The sequence below is a fragment of the Drosophila yakuba genome, chromosome 2L, assembly GCF_016746365.2.
Source record: "Drosophila yakuba strain Tai18E2 chromosome 2L, Prin_Dyak_Tai18E2_2.1, whole genome shotgun sequence".
Classification (NCBI taxonomy): Eukaryota; Metazoa; Arthropoda; class Insecta; order Diptera; family Drosophilidae; genus Drosophila; species Drosophila yakuba.
Window position 1 is genome coordinate 703,532 of NC_052527.2, and position 17,249 is coordinate 720,780.

The 17,249-nt window shown below is 44.7% G+C and overlaps 1 protein-coding gene across 2 annotated transcripts in view; it reads right to left on the minus strand.

The window, feature by feature from the left end:
- Positions 1-17,249, minus strand: part of LOC6526336 (protein dachsous) — a 66,791-nt gene that overhangs the window by 16,799 nt on the left and 32,743 nt on the right. Inside the window, exons 1-2 of one of the 2 annotated variants that reach the window (XM_015197853.2) lie at positions 3,370-3,866; positions 155-827 (exon numbers count right to left, since the gene is read on the minus strand). In XM_015197853.2, the coding sequence (XP_015053339.1) occupies positions 155-791 (637 nt within the window). In that variant the 5' untranslated portion in view covers positions 792-827; positions 3,370-3,866. Of the gene's footprint in view, positions 1-154; positions 828-3,369; positions 3,867-17,249 lie in introns of those variants that run through there. The other variant, XM_002087422.3, reaches the window with a different exon arrangement.

Genomic DNA, 17,249 nt, shown 5'->3' on the forward strand with positions numbered 1-17,249 from the left:
GCATTAAAATATTTATATTTTCATTTAATTGTCCTGCTTTGTCCTAAATTTCTTTATGCATCATGAATGCATATTTAGGTTTCCAGATCAATGAATTAATGCGCTACCCAATATTAATCGAATCTTAAGGATAGATTGTACACATATTACTTACCGATATCTCCACTCGCAGCTATCACAGAACCCACTACCGTGCCCCTCGGAATGTCCTCCTTCACGTAGTAATTGTATCTGGCCTTTTCGAAGATCGGGGGTCGCTGCATGGCGTCGATGATGCTTAGGAAGACCACGGCGTCGGCATTGCTCCTTAAATTACCGCCATCGGTCGCCGATATATTCAGCATGTGCATGGGCTGGGTTCGAACGGATAGCATATCTGGACGGGCCACGAAAATTTCACCAGTGGACCGATCAATGCGGAAGATTCCCGCCTCGTTGCCGGCTACAATCCTATACGAGACCTGGCCGAAGTTTCCGGAATCCGGATCCGTGGCCACCACAGCAACAATCGGAGTACTCGAAGCTTGAGTGGGGGCTTTCGGGGATTCCCTGAGCGATACTTTGTATTCCCTGGGATAGAAAACGGGACGGTTGTCGTTCACGTCCGTCAGTTGCATTTTAATCATGGCAGTGGTGCTCAGACCCCCACGATCGGTGGCCAATACGGGGAATTCATAGCTACTCCTCCGCTCGAAGTCAAGTTCGCCGGCTATGCAAATCTCTCCGGAAGCGGAGCGCACCTCGAACTCGGTTAGGTGCTTGAAGCCCTCGCCGATGGTGTAGTTGACCATGGCATTTACTCCACAATCTGGATCACTTGCAGAAACCTAAAAAACAGGGAAAATAAAACCAATTAATTATAAAAGCTTTGCGTATCTTGACTGTTGCTGATTAATATGTGTAGCTCCCAATAAAATAAAAATTTTAAATAAATTTGCAATACCCATGAATATTGGCGGCATGATTCGGCTGTTGGTTATATTTTGCATATATGTACGTACAGCTACAAATGAAGTTGTCAAAATTTTAATTTGATTTACAGGCTCTGGCTGCCGTGGGCCTTTGGGGCTCCCGTTCCGGAGCTTATCTCCGGACCCTGTTCAGGGCTTAATTTGGCAATTTGTTATGCTCGATCCCGAGTGGAGGCCTTCCGCCCCCGAGCCCTCGTATCAGGCGAGTGTCAACTTAAGTTTGAGCCGAAAAACCGGGGTGAATCACTGGCAGAAAGGTTGAAGATTGCTGGGAAATGGGAGCAATGACTCCACTTAATGGTAGCCAATTAGTTGGCATTTTGCGTAATCGACATTTGCATTCTGATGTCTGTCTGCGAAGGAAAGAAAAGGAACTGGGAGTGGAGATAGAGTTTGTATGAGTGAGAGTGCGGGGGCAGACATCGATCGGATTTTGACGCCAACGAACAAGCCAAGAAACCGGCAATTAAAACTGTCATTATTTCAACTTAAATGGGAGGCAGGGAAAGCGTTTTGCTTCCCTCCTTTGAAAAACCAAACGAGTAAAGGCAGGGCATAGAGCGTCACGAATAACATAGTAAACAAGCGAAAGCAAATAAATTGAATTTGCTAAACTTATGTGAATAACGTTTAACGTCGTATTTCAACGACCAAAATTAAAAAGTTTGTTAAGCCCTATAAAATTTTTTATTATGTTAATTAAAAATTTTAACCAAAAAAGCATGAGCACTCTATACCTATTTTTTTCTCTGTGTATTTCAAGCCCTTCCCCAGGCGTAACTTAGAGTCCATGCTGATATGCATTTAAAGCTAAACGTGTCCGGGATCCCAGCACCCAGTTGTTGGGCTGCTCTCGTTGAATTTCAGCGCTAATTACACTTTTTGTAATTCTGAGTACTGGCTGCTGGGACTCGGACAGAAACCTGGCGGAGATCAGCTTAGATTGTTGCTGCGACTAAAGACTTTCAATGAGCTGAGTTGGGCAGCAGTTTAAACTCGTTTAACCCGGTCGGTGAAATTGTCACCAATGAAATGGCCGGGGGCAGTTCCAGTCCTGCGGTGGGATATGGGCTGGAACTGGGCCGTCGTCAGTCCAGAGATTGGCAATTTTATCTGTCAACAACTTGGAAGTTCTGTATGCAACTGTTTTCGGAACGCGGGATGCGACAATCTGAAGGAGGAGGTGGCAAGGGTCTGGTGCTAAATAAACGCACGCCCACACGAAATGAAGAGGAATCAGGGGTCGTGGGCTTGGAAGAAAAGAGGCAGGCTATCTGCACTTAGAGAAGAGTATTTAATAAGTTTTATGACTGTCGCACCTTTAATTTTTTAAAGTGCGATACAAAACTCTTTGAAATTTTAAATAAATTTGAAAATGAGGTAACCCTTTCCCTTTTTATAAAATATTTCCTACCCCGCCTGCGGTGTGCCAGCTGCATAAACACGCAGGAGTGAAAGGCAAATCGAATGAGAGGCAGTGAATCCCAAAGTCAAAGCCAAGTGACATCTTCCAGGCAGCCAACAAGAAAAATAAAAATCCGAATGCGAACAATTGAAGTTCGTTTGCCCAACACATATGTGTGGTTTGAAGCAGTCAAGAGTTATTCATCTTTGTCAGCACGCATTTCTCACACTCTCCTGCAGGTGGGGATGCTTAAAAGGGGGTCAGGGGAGCAGGCGGGACATTCAATGACCAATTATGGACTAACAAGGCCTCCAACTCCAACAGCGACTGCAGCTCCAACTTCAAAAGTCCCAGCTTCTGCTTTCGGCTGCTGTTGATGTATGCAAATAAGCTGTCAAAAGTAATTTCATTCAATTACCTTATTTAACGTAAAAAAGCCAAAACGAGCTAAGACAGAATAAGAGATGGTGATAAAGTGAGAGGGAGCGGGTGACGGGGAGTTGGCTCAAACCAAAGCAGTTAACAACAAAAGGATGAAGATGATTGCTGGAACAGAACGATCTTCAGCAGCCATGCGGATGTTCGTGGTTGCATTTTGATTAACACTAGTACACTGAGAAACCAATCCATTTAACACTGCCAATAATTGATTTAAAGTTTGAACAACAATTTGAAGTGCAAAAGAAATGTAATGCATGTAAATGTAAAGGGAGAATAACAAGCACCAACAACCCTGCGTGCTTTTTTTCTCGCAGTGATAATGACACGACGTTAGCAACAGAGTAAAGTCACACTACAGTTCTGGCTAATAGAAGTTGGCCAAATGTCGGTCGTGTCTTTGGTGCGGATTATCGCCGAGCCGAGTGGAGTGAGTGGCACAAACTGAAGCTTGGAGTGTCTGAATCCGAGGGCAGCGAACAGTTTTGATAAGACATCCCCGGTGCAGTGAACTTTGAGACTCTGAAACTCTGGCTCTCTGAGACTTAAACTCACTTCGCGAATCGCAGCGTGCGGCGGCTTGCATACTTCTTATGCAATTTCCGGCAGATGTGGATGATTTAGCTGGCCCCGCCGCAACGACCAATACGAAAGGTGGCTGATGAGAAATGGCTACGTGCTCACAAGTGCCGCGACCGACTTTATTTTACTCAGTGATTTTGTTTAAGCACCTTTCAATGGCCTCACTTAACACATGAGCTGGACCCAATCGTCATCAATCCTCTGCCAATTCCAATGCAAATTCGATGTGAAATCAATACGAGTCCACAACCCAATTGAGGCGTAGAAAGTGTTTGCAATGTGGTGGGCGTCGTCGCTGAGGTATCACTGTTCCATTCCATGTTTGGCTAGAGCAGAAAGCGTAAAATGTCTGCGGTTTTTGAACAGATCACAGTCCTCACACGGAAAAGAAACCCTCTAACATTACTAGGATTTAAGTTATTTTAAGTGTATGCTATTTGACATTATTAAATAATCCCACTATATTAATTATCTTTTTTTTCAGTGCGACTCTTCTGCGCCTCTGCGGTTTTATCTAACAGGTAAGTGACCAGCAATCGATTTAGTTATAAAGACATTCAGACCGCTGAGACTGCTGAGGGCTCGGCAATGAAGTCTCTTCTGCGCACCTGGATCCTCTGCGGCGTGTGAAGATTTCACACCTTTGCCTTGATTAGTCACGGCCTTCGCACCTCCCCGAACTTCCCGAACTTTTTGCGGGGCCTCCACATGGCAGCTGATTTATGTTGACGCCTTATCAGGACCCCTCAATATTTATTGCAATTTTTATAAATTATTTTTACACTCTCTCAAAAGATGCGCGCAGAGAACTTAAGATTTATATGTGAGCAGATGTGATGGGGCCGCACCACCGGGAAAGTGGTGCAGCGAAGGGGCGGAGGGCGTGGTGGTGCTGTGGTGGTGTGGTGTTGCGAGAGGTGGGAACGATCTATTTGTGTTTACTTTCTGCGGCTCGGTCTGGCCTTTCCCCTGTTTTCGTTGCTCTCTCTGTTGTCGCTGTGCATCGTCAAACACAAAAAGGCAATTCTAACAGTTGTTGCACCGCTGCACCACCAGTGTACCACCATTGCACCACCGCTGTGCCGCTTGTCGTGTTATTAGGAATTTTTAATTTTCCGGTATAGATTTCTGACTTGTACTCTGTTGCGTTCTCTACGCTGCAATGTTTTTGAACACGGAGAAAAATTATTAAAAGGCAAATGTACAAAATGTGTTCTGCATAATTATGGTAAGCCGCCGATCATATAATTGCGCAGTCTATTATAATTTCTATATCCTATTCCTATAAGCTAAGGATCAAAATAATACTAATTAACTATTCATTTCTCCCAGTGTCACGCTTTTCTCCTTGTGTTCTGCCAGAACTCTGCTCCACCTTGTCTCTGAGTGGTGCAGAGGTGCAGTGGTGCTGGGGCATCATCAAAATGCATCTAACAAGGTTGTTAGGTGTTAAATAAGTCTGCTTAAAAATTTATCTTGTACATTTCTTCCTTCATTTGATTTATGTTTGCTGGCACTTGGCTGCAGCTGTCTTCTTAGCCAATGCCCATTACCCCGATGCCACGGCCCCCTTACGGTTACGTTTACAGTTCAACTTTTGAGGCGGACTAAGCCTCAACTTTTGCTTTCGCCGCTCCGAGAAAAACAGCGTCTATTGATAAATCAAAATACCAATAGATGCGTGAGCAGGGTGGTGCGGAGAGGCGCATGAGTGGGGGAGATTCAAATTTACCCGCTGGCCATGGACTTGGCTGCAAAGCTGCGAGGATGTGTCTGCAAATGGCCAAAAACATGCGAACAACACAGCACAACTGGCCAGGGAAAAGGAGAAAAATGTTTTTGAAAAAAATCGCGAGTGGGGGAATGAATGCGTTTCTTGTGTTTTAAATGCCTCTCCGATATTTCCACCGCAGCTGCAACAAACTGGCCGCACCACCCGCCTGGATCTCCTCCTCTGCCCCTGCCGTTGCCGCTGTCCCTGCCCCAATCCCATCCTCCGATTCCAAACTCTGAATCCAACTATGACTGCGATGATCGATCGTTGTACAAGTCCATGAACGTTTCCCGCTGGAATGCGCGTCGATTACCTGGCATGAGTTCGGGTATCTGCTAGAGACAAAGTTCGTGAACTTGAATAGTCTGTTTCTGTTTGGTGGCCAAAAGCAGCCAAAGAGTCTTTGGTTTTGGCGTTAAAAAGTGTGTCCATATCAAAGGGAAAAATAGGAACAGTGCCATATTAAATGTTATGTGAATGTTAAGTTTGATTGCATCCTAAACAGGAAGATGGAAATGTTTCCGACTCTTTAAAGTATGTATATTTTCTAGATATGGATTACTAGCCCTACCAGGTGAGTAAAGTGTTCTTTCTTGTTGGACATAAATTGTATTTAAAATTGCATTTTCTTGTGCTTATTTTATTAACCCTTGAAGTTAATCAAACATTGCAGTCTGATTTAATTTTACTCCCATTCTTCTTATAGCCTAAAGGCCATTACTCTCTGTTCATGTCCCTTCTTTATTCCCCTAGTAATCGGAGGCGCTAATCAATGCCTTCCTCATTAAACTGCAGTTCCTTCGGTGGCAGATGCAGTTGCAGCTAATTAAGTTGGATGCACGCTCCAAAGATTCTGGCCTCGCAACGTTAACGAGTTGCCCTTTTCTCCACGCCCCTGTGCCTGTCACCACCTACTCCTCAGAGGCGATTCCACCCACACAGGGAATGAAATCAAGAGCGACAGGAAGTCATGCCCATGACAACAGGCAACTTCTGCCACTCTAAAGGAGGAGCCCAAGACATGTGGTCCAGTCCGGGCAATAAAGCATTCTAATTGGCGCCGCTGGAAAGGAGGCAAAGAAGGTGACTCTTGGGCTGATAGCTTTGTTGCAAAAACTTCCGGAAAGAGTAGCCATTTGCGTTGTTAGGCATAACAATTGTACAATACTATGATTTTTATATAATTTTAAAAAATAATTGTGGGAAAAAAGTTATGAAGATGTGTATATTGACAGATCTTCGGCTGATAAAGAGCTATTTTTTTTTCTTTGTGTAAGTTGCCAAGCCTAATGGCCAATGCTCGCGACGGCGCGACTTTCCCCAAAGTGGCACCCAAAGTAGGAAATTGTCAATGAGTTGTCGATGGCCATAAAGCGCAGCACCACAACTGGGCCACACACAAAGTAGTGCACACAGACGAGGAACGACCATAAGCCCAGTTTGCTGATCGGATCGGGCCTTTAGCTAAAAGCCAGGCGATAAGAATCATGATCCAGCCCTAGACTCCAGCGACTTAACTCCATTACCCGGTGTTCCGTGTTCTGCAAACTCCCACCACGATCGCTGAATTTGAATTTGGACTCGAATTCGTCCGCCCACACATGGATCGTCGATTCCCCATTCTCAATTCGCGATTCTCGATTCTCAATCCGCGATTCTCGATCGCTGATCGTTCGTTCTCTAGGCCAATAACAATCACAGTCTTCTGGGCCCCGCTTTTCCCTGTGACTTTGCATAAATTCTGCGGCGCACAGCCGGAGGAGGACTCCTCGCCAAATTGAAAATGTGAAGAAGAGCGCATAAATTTATTGAGATTGTGTAAATATTTGCCCGGAATTGAAATGTGGAAATGGGCAGGCATGGAAATTCACCTAGAACTGCTGTAGAGGTGGACCAATAAATAAAAGCCCTCTATTGTTTATGTTTCTTGGACTGTTTATAACTTATTTGAATGCCGCTGATTTCAGAAACGCATATTATTCGGTAACATATGGTATGTTTGAAAATTCTGTTTATTTAAAATATGTTTATAAAGGTGATCTTGAACTGAATGGAGGACCACGGCGGGCTCTCACTGCTTTAAAAATGGCAGACCAATTAATTAGGCAGTATTTTGTTTATTTTATTCACAGCTAGCACTTATGCACTTAGCTGCACTCACCGCAATTCGGTTTTATTTTATTGTCGCAGACTTTGGTCACTTTCGATCTTGGCTTTTTGTCTGCAACTCTGGCTTTTTCGGTTTGCCTTCCAGTTTGGGCTCGGACTTGGGTTTCGGTTTCACTCTTAGTTCGGTTTGATAAATGCGAACGGCGAGCACGTAAAGTGGACAACTCTCTGTACATGGCAAGTGCCTGGATCGCGGATTTCGGATCTTGGATCTTGGAGCGGTTAACGGTACCGGGCATACTTGTTGTGGTCCGTGTGTCCAATAAGTTAATCAAAAGTTCAACTCCAACTGCATTCGATTGGATTCGATTTGCTTTTTGTTTTTGTCTGCTGGCTTTGTTTCGTCGCTCGCCCGTGCAATTTGAATTTGCGTAATTTAAAGCAATTCCAGTTAGAGGCGAAACGCACCCACACACCCCACCGAGCACCACAGAGCCACCTAACCACCGATCCACTGAGCCGTTCCACTATAAGTCTGGCCGATCCTCCGCTTCCCAGCGGGGCCAAGAGCCGCATAAATCAAATCGCAAAGTGGTCACAGCCAAAGTCGAGGCGGTGGTAAACTGTGTGGAACATATGTGTCTTTGCAGGAATGTGGAACGCATGCGGTGCACAAGAAGAAATTTCAAAGGCAGTGGAAAATTAGAAATGAGGGTACATATAAATACATTTGTTTTGTGTCTAACCCTGGCAGATTTTGCTATTGGTAATATATTGCATACTTTTAGACATCTGCATTGTATATTACAGTTCTGAAGTAGTCTGTTTTCATGGGACCGCTCCCATGTAACCTATTTTTTCTCAGTGTGTGGGCTCGCCCGGCGATTTATGCGATTTTAAATATCGATTTTGTTGATTTTGGTAACCTGGCAGCAGGTGGGACTCGCGAAGTCAGGCTGCGAAGTGGATTACTCGGAAGCAGGCCAAGCGATAACCGCCGAAATTAATTATGATTGTGGTGCGGTGGTGCAGGGTGGTGCGGGGTGGTGCGCGGCGTCTGGGCAAATTGAATTTCACTTCATGGCCCGTCGCCTCGAAGTGTTTTTCAATGTTTATTTGAAATATTTTGCTCCATTAGGCAACCGCCAGGTTGGTTTTCCTCTTTTTTTCACTTAAATGCATTATGCAAACTCTGCAATTAAGTTGCCAGTCTCCAGGCTCCAAACACCACATCCCAAATGGTGCCGTTTTCCTCCCGTTGGTGGTTTTCCAGTCTGATTTATGTTAATGGCACTGGGGGCGGTGGGCGGAATGGGTGATCGCAGGGGGGAGGATTTGGTCTCGGGGCGTGAGTTAATTACGCGCTAACAATGACAAATGTTGTCTCGCTAATCTGCCACAGACTTCGAACTGTCCGATGGGTTCAATAACCCAGACTGGACACTGCCTATGATCCGTTTTCAGGGATCTGAGACCCACGGCGGACATTCCATCGGGCAGACAAACCACAAGACCACCGCAAATATCAATTTTATTCCCGCCATCAAGTGATGATGTTGTGTGTGCTGACAATCTTCTGGATCCAACCGCAAAAACACGCGGAAACACAATCAAAATCGAAATCATCATCATGCTCGGGTCCACTGTGTGCTTTGACCGCAAGAAGCACATGGAAACTGCTATCGTAATAAAAATGCATGACTACACAGAGAAAAAGTGCTATTCGATTAGAATTTCTTAAAAATCATTCAATCAAGAATATAAGTATTCCTTCGTTTGAGCTGTGTAATCCTAGAATATTTGCCTAGCAACCGCAGACGCAGGTCTCCAGCCGTTGGAGCCATCTCTCGAAGATCACTTTCACTGGGCTTGAAATAGCCAAGTGCAGCTGCTGTTTTGTGATACTGATGCTTAGGCTGCTGGCGGGCATAAATTGGCTAGCGCTTTGTAGTAATGCAAATATCTGTTTGTTGCCTGCGTTGGCGACCCCCTGCCAGTCGAAGTTTTGCTTGGCGAGACCCACTCTTCTGTGCAGGCGATGCCCATGCCGATTGTCTGTGGCTCTAGCTGTCTGGATTTCTGTTTCTGGGGCCAGCCATATTTTTTCTTGCTCATTTTTGGGGCTCCGTTAGCTACAAACGAGTTACAAACACCTGTCATTACCCCGGGAAAATGCCGGGGCAGTCGGGCAGAGTTTGAGTAAGAATTGCATAAGGCCGAGGCTCTAGTGCGGCTCCCATTTGGCCGCGACTTGTTTATGAAAATGATAAGCGGACGCGAATTTATGGCCAACAAGCGCAGCCTCATAATTGGTACACGCCGTTCCCCCATCGTAATTGTCTCGGCCAGCGTTTCTTTTTATTGTGAGTATTGTGAGTGGGAGGTGAGACAGAATCTCCAGTGAACCCAGTCCCACAGTCTCAGGCTCCTCATCATCGCGTCCCACAAATTACAGGGAACAAGGGACGGTGGACTGCTCCCAGTGGAGCGTTTTGCTGCCGTTATGCAATGCGCCGAAAAACTCAAAACTCGTTGCTGTGCCTAATGACGGAAATATTATGTGCGTTAAGATCATCGTCCCCTCTCCCCATTTTAATAAACCATTTTTTCAATTAGGCCGCTGGAGAGCACTAAAAAATAGCCAAGTGGTGGACAAAGACGACGCATTGGTAAAAGGCGAGCACAGATTAAGTGGAAAACCTGGCTGAGTGAATACACAAAACTAGTCTATATATCCAGAGGTTAATTTGCAGTAAAAAAGTATTCAGTATATGTTACTTACAAAATTTAAAACTTTAAAATACGATAAAAATGTTTAAATCCGTTTGAGATCACGAAATGCTATGTTAAGCATATAATTGCTATTGCATAAGAGTCAATAAAAAAGGAATTAAATAAGTAATTTGGAGTCACCACTCCCGGGATGAAATCGACTAAGTGAGCCAAAGTTCCGCTACGATAATAAATCAAAAATTGAAATTAAATTGCTGATTGACAGTAATTGCGATTACGGAAAAGGGGAACTAACCGGAGTGATCAATAAAAAAGCGATCAGAGTGGAAATCTAAACCAGTATTTAGTCGCAGTAGTTATGAAGATGCTTTTAAATAGATTTTGACAGTTGGATACCAAATGGCATCAAGCTGATTAGCGTGTGGGAATTTCGCGGTTTCAGGAAACTCTCTGTGAAGAGGTCAATATTGCATTGAGTAATTAATCAGGACACCTCAAACGCCGACCGACAAATATGGGAAAGTTGATTTAAGCGGGAAGTCGAAGAAACAACTTGGCACTTCAATTCATTTGTGGACACTGCGTTTATTTCGCTATTTGTCTTTTTTTTCGGCAAACTTTCAATTAACGAATTGTACTTTCTATTTGCTAGTTTCGGAGTGCAATGCAAATGGCCTTTATTGCTCAACTTTCTGGCCAAAAAGAAAAGAGCAAACAAAGCGAATCCAAACTGCAAACTGCAGTCCAATCGCCTTCGCCATCCCAAAAGTTGCCTTCGGGTTCGAGTTGGAGGCCAATTTTGGTCAGCGATGCGTGACTTGGACCATGTCGTGTTGTTTTTGCTGTTGTTTTTCTTGGGGGAGGAAGGGGATTCCATGGGCAGCACCCCCTGTCAGGAGATGCCAAAATGCCAAAAGAGCCACAGAGTCTATAAACAAATTTGGTCAAGCCAAAATGGAAGCCTTTTTCGAAGTGATTTATGCTAATTACGAGCAGCTTCAGCCCAAAAGCGACAGCAGCAGCACAGGAAAGGGCGTTTAGCAAACAATTTTCCGAGCTTCCAACTGCATGGAAGCCAAGCTACAAAGTGCAGACAAAAACCAAAGCCTGAAACAAAAACAGATTGTGCCACATGTGGGAAACTCGACAGCGTCGACTCCAAGTATAGAAAAGTAATTTATTTAGTGACACGCCCATTCCGATATGAAGGTTTTCCTTGGCCCGAGACCGAAACTCATACTCCGACTGGTCACAATATATAATTAAAATCAAAAGGCCAGATGTTCCAGCACAGAGAGCGAAAGGAATGCCGGGTAGATCAGCGACTCAGAAAGATCGATAGAACCTCGAAGACGGTTTATTCTTAGAGAGAAAACAAAGAAAACCAAGGGCGCAGATTGCCAGTTATTAGTAGGGAAGAATCTTGGAAATCCCAGTGCCTGGCATTAAGCCAATAAGTTGTAGCCACGAAATTGCAAAGATCAGGGAGAAGTGGTGAAGTAAGTGCCACGAAAATTAGCAGAAGCCCAGGATTATGACCATGGAATATTTATAGAGCCAAAGTGCGTCTGAAGAGATGACGCACTGGAAAAAAAACAATCAAACAGATATTTCTACAAAATTTTCAAACTTGAAGTGATGTCAACCTATTATAAACGGAAGGATGGTGATTATTATCACCTTTTCATAAATCAAATGCCTCAGAGTGTTTACAAATTGTTAATTTCCCATCATCGTTGATCTGAGATCGTGTTATAAAGGTATAACACTTTCCCAGCCCATTAAGGGGAATTTTCCGTAAGTGTACGATTCCTTTCTCAGTGTCTTAAAGCCATGCGTGGCCATAAACCCGAGTTACGTGGTAATGGGGAATCCATTGGGGCAGCACTCGAGCCAAATTACTGTACTTGCGATTGATGGGCAACGGCAGATGGAATGGCAGATTGGAGGTACAGCGAACATAAATGGGGTATATGGGGAGGCAGAGGGATTGATACCATAAAGATATCAATAAACGGAAAGAAAGTGTTGCAGGGCAGGTGCACCAAAACGGAGGTGTACTCGAACAAAAATTCATTCCGAAATTGAAATTCCTCGCCTGAGTTCGACAAGATCTACGATAATCTCCGACTCTTGCCGCCCCCTAGAAGCATAAAAACCTATATGGAAGAAGCTTAAGAACCTAAGAAGAAGAAGGGATAGAAGCAATCGATCGCTGGTAATTACCTCTTGCTATCGATCGATGGGCTAAACAACTTTTCTAGATGATTTTTCGAGGCCAGGCAGGCAAAGGGAGAGTAGTAGTTCTCGCTTCATAGTCTCAAGTGTTTGATGGTACTTAAAAAACTACATTAAAAAATAATAACAGCAACCGAAGCCGAAGTTTATTGAAGCCAGATAAGTGATCTTGTAATCATCGGCCGGCCAGAGAGCAGGCCCAAGAAAACAATAAGAAATAAAGCCAGGTCGATGAGGAAGACGAAGAAACGAAAAGTTTAAAAGTGGTCAGATCTCCACTCCATGGAGTGTCTCCATCTTGAGACCTACATATACACCGCATCCCCACGTTTGTGTGTTGTGTGTGGAGTGCGTGTGCACCGAGGGCTGACTGTAGCAGATGCGAAGGTGAGTTCCTGGGCAACGGGTATCAGGTACAAGGCATAAGGTGTGTATTTGCCATAATTTGCCATAGCGGACACATGCGATAAAGCGGGAGGGGCATAAATGAAAGCGAAGTCGATTTGGGGCAGCAGGATCGAACAATTCAAACTCCGCCATCAGAGTCCGACTTAAACTTCAGTCTCTGACAACGGCACGTCATCATCAGCAGCATCGTCAAGCTTGATGGGCACTCACTGGAAAAGTTACACCACAAAAAAATCCAAAGGAAGAAGTTCAAAATTTCGAATGTTGTAAAAGTTGAGCACCAATTCAAAGCAACGCTGTACCAGAAAATAATTTGGTAAGATGTGGACACTAAACTGACAAAAAAACGGGACGAGTTATGAATGAAATACCACTTTTTCTCTGTGCATTAGTAACATTACATTTTTGGGGGCTGAATAAATATTTTTGCTCCGTCAGATAGCAATCACAGTTTGGATATACACACATTTTGGAATGTAGGAAGCTGAGAGGCTGAAGACGCTGATGAGGGATGATGGAGACGTAGACGGCGCTCTCATGTGCGCTAAAATTGAACAAAATCATCAACAGTGATCGACATGTGAGTCAAAGTTAATAACAAAGGCAGCCAAAAGGGAGGGAAATGCGGAAAAGGAAGGAAGGATGGTCTGCGGAAAAGGGGACTGGAGCCAGTCTGGAAACTGAAAATACGAAGAGCGAAATGATTTTTAATAAGCGATAAAGCAAAACTGCTTATTGGCTCCTCCAGGTTGAGGCTGATGCTGAGGCTGAGGCCGCGAAGCCCAAAGACAAGGGCAGGAAGGTCCGAGCAGCATATATTTATGGGGATCGAAGATCTCGGAGGCGGAAGATGCGAGAGGTTACCCCTTGAAGGGGCTCCAAATTATATTGAAAGCAAATCGAAAAGCCAACAGCGGCTGCTGCCAAGGGAATTTTTCGTTCGATCATACTCATCATTTTTGAAATTGCTTTCAACACCAGTTGGCAAGGTGTGGTACACAGAGGGCTCCCCTCCCTTTCCCTTTCCACCCGTTCCGTTCCTTTTCCTTAAAGTTGGTGCGTAAAATCATCAGCAGAGACGCTTTTCTGAGGGTGAGCAGGATTTTTTATGTTGGGTGTTGCCCTCTCGAAAAGTACGCGAGGTTCGTTAGGCGGTAAGTAAGTGGGTGATGCCCGGGGAAGAGGGTGTTCTTCCCAGTTCGAGACGCGACTTCTGTGATAAGCATTTTGCGTTAATTTGCGCGAATGTGGCCTAATGTGAGCTACCTCCTAAAAAAAGGGGGGTGTACGATCCACCCCTTCCAGATGCCTTATCGTTAATTGGGGAAAGCGTTTCGGTCTTATTTCGTATTTTAAGCAAATAATAATTAACCAGAACAAAAGACTCAGGCGGCGAACTTGACCAAGGCAGTTCGGATATTTTTATCTGTCGAAGATCAGCTCAGCCGTAAATTGATTGACAGTTAAGCTAAATCATTTGTGCTGTCAATCTGGGCGGGTTTGTGGGTCCTCGCAAGGGTAAATACAAAAGAACCCGCCTTGAGCATGAACATATACACACACACACAACTGACAATGATAATCAAGTGTTATGCTAAAAATCTTTCGGATGCTCATTCAGCTGCAAGTAGGAACCTATAAAAAGGGGTTTCGGCAACATGGGGGAAAGCAGTGGGCCCAAGACAATGCGTACAAATCGTTGACAAAAACGTATAGTAGCAAAAGGCAACAAAAATAAAAGCATATATAAGAGAACAGATCAGCAAAGAAGGGTATAAAAGGAGCGGAAGAAAGGTGAGGACGCCATTCTATACACGGTCAAAAATGTGGTTGCATTTATGTATTTTTCTATATGTCGAGCTCTGGCTTATCCGCCTTATTAATTAAGCTTTTATTCAAATGCTTTATAAATGTTAAGCGATGATCTTGCCTAATAGTGACCGCTATCGCAGTTAGGAGAAGTTGAATTTTTTTAATTTCCGTTTCATTGGCTTTTGGTTCTGTGTAGCCTTCGGCGTCTTTTGGTCCGGGTCCCTGCCTCCATCCCAATCGCAGCATTTGCCAGTTTTCTGTTTCTGTCCCATAGCCCCAGCCTTCAGGTCTACATACAGATCCAGGTCTTGTTCTGGTGTCTGTCTTTGTTTGCAGGGCCCGCGAGTCAAGAACGCGGCGCATCCTTGCAGCTATTTTGCATACCAGACTGCGGCCCCTGCCCCTGCCAATCCCCATGCCCTGGAATCAGTCAGCCATGCGGCTTCCGAGCGAAAAGTCCAAGAGGCAGTCGAAGACGATGCTATCCCTACGATAAGAAATTAAATTAACGAGATATGTCAACGATGAATTCATTGCCATGGCTTAAGCGCAAATGCCGCCATTCTTGAGCGACCCCGCCGCCCCTCTTCGTGCAGCCTTTGTCTTCGTTTGTCCTTCGCTTTGCATTTTATTCAGCGTTCCATGGGCAGCGATTAGCCTCGCTTTTTGGCATTCGCATTGAGCTTAGACCCACATGGACATTCAGTCAGTCAGGGATGCTACAGCTACAGCTACAGGTACAGGTACTACATACTACAGGTAGCCCAGGTATTACGGATCCCTATTCTGTTTTGCTGATGCTGTTGCTGTTGCTTTTGAGGTTGCTCTTGCTGCTTCTGGTCCTTTCAATGTCAATGTCTGCCATGGGTTTTGCTGCCATTCTTCAATATAATGACATCACAAAAGCCCCAGGAATCGGCCAAGGGTGAAGGGGCTTCCACGATTTTAATCACATTTCTTTTGAATTAGATGCGAATTTAGCCTCAACTGTTTGTACGCCTTTTCATGAGTCAATCACTTGGCCCTGTTCTTGCTCCTCTGGTGACTTTTTCGCTTCTTCGATTTTTCGCTTCTTTGCATACCCCCAAAGAGTTTCCGAGAAGAGGCAACCGCTGTGTGGCTGCAGTTGCATCTTCCAACCAAAAATGTATATTTTATTTCCAATTCAATTTAACCGTTTCGCGACTCAGCATTCGCATTCAGATTCCCTTCGCGGCCGGCCTTTCGCTTTTCACGGATTCTCGGCTTCTTGGGAGCTAAAAACGCGGTAGAGAACTGTCAGCGCAGGTGAATTTATGTGCCCATACCCAGCTGGACACTAAATCATCGGCCGTGGACTCGCGTATCTCGCCTTGCTCCTGTCGCTGATTGTTGTCCCCGGATACCTGGTTATTTTTCTAGGAGCCCCATCCCCCTGCGCCCCGGATAAACTCTTTAACCCGACCCCGATTTTCGATTTTCGAGACACATGTTCAAAAGGAGCAGCTTGCGAAACAGCGCGTCCAATGCAAAAGCTGGCTACGGGGTTAACATCATTATTTCACCTTCTAATCAAAATCTGCAACATTGTTGCAGTGTGCATACGGGAAAATCTTTGCACCGCACGAAAAATAGATGAGAGAGAGCACAACTGTGTATACTTTCTTCAAATATATTTCAAATATGTATATGCAAACTTTTTAGACCATTTTCTTCCGTATCTGTAAGTCAAAGATATGTTCAATTGGCGGCATATCCTTTTATATGTTTTCTGTTTTATAATGTGGTACTAGTTAACCGATATCTTTTATGACGTTACCAATTTTATAGATTTTTTTCTCACTTTGGCTGTAGTTCAGTGCACAACAACTTTTGGAGGTAAAGAGAGTCTTGTTGGGCGGGTTTTGCTCAGAGTTATTTCTTTTTTTGGGCAAACGGCGGCGCCTTTGCCCGTTAAATGTCAGAAATCGTTGGGCCTCTCACGCTTCTTGGCTCTGGGTGATAAGCTGTGATCACCTCGTGCTGTTTACTGCGATTTAATAGGGTTTAGGGGGGCAGTGAATGAATTTTTGGGGAAAAAACTGGCTGACCTAAAGCGCGAACTGCTCAATTGTGTTTGGCAATCTATGTCATATTGTTCGGCATGATGAAGACATTACCGAAGGGGGGTAATGCCACCATGCCCTGAACACATCGGACTCCTGGTTGTCGATATACGTATACTTTTTGGTACCCCTTTCCCCGCACTTCATTAGCGAGCAATTTAATTTGCACACACACTCAACCGCCAACTTTGAATACAACTTGGATGCAGGAAGTGGTTGCCTAGTACTTGTACTCCCCCTTATTTGCACACCCCCTTTTTCGGGCCCCCTTGGCTGGTATCTGCAAGATTTATCAGCGAGGATGCCACAGCTGGAGTTGTCTTCTTCGGCTGCGGCTATTTAGGCATGAGCATGGTCAACAATTGTACAGGTTTCCTGCCTTATAGTCCCTCTTCCATCTGCAAACCCCTTCAAAAGTCCCCGACTCTCGGGTTTGTTTGTCTGTTTGCTTTTGGTTATATTTACTAATTGAATCGACACCAAAAATGTAAATGCAACAACAAACAACGCGCAAAACTGACAATGGCGCAGGATGAGCAAAAAGGGGTTTACCAAAGGGGCTACCAGAGAGCACGGAATTGGAAGACTAGTTTCACCTTGGGGCGAAGAGGCAGATGCGGCAGTTGGAGTTGCATTTCGCAGTTGCAGTTGCAACTGCATCGCCAGAGCTTTCAGCTAGCCACAGCCAAAAGTAA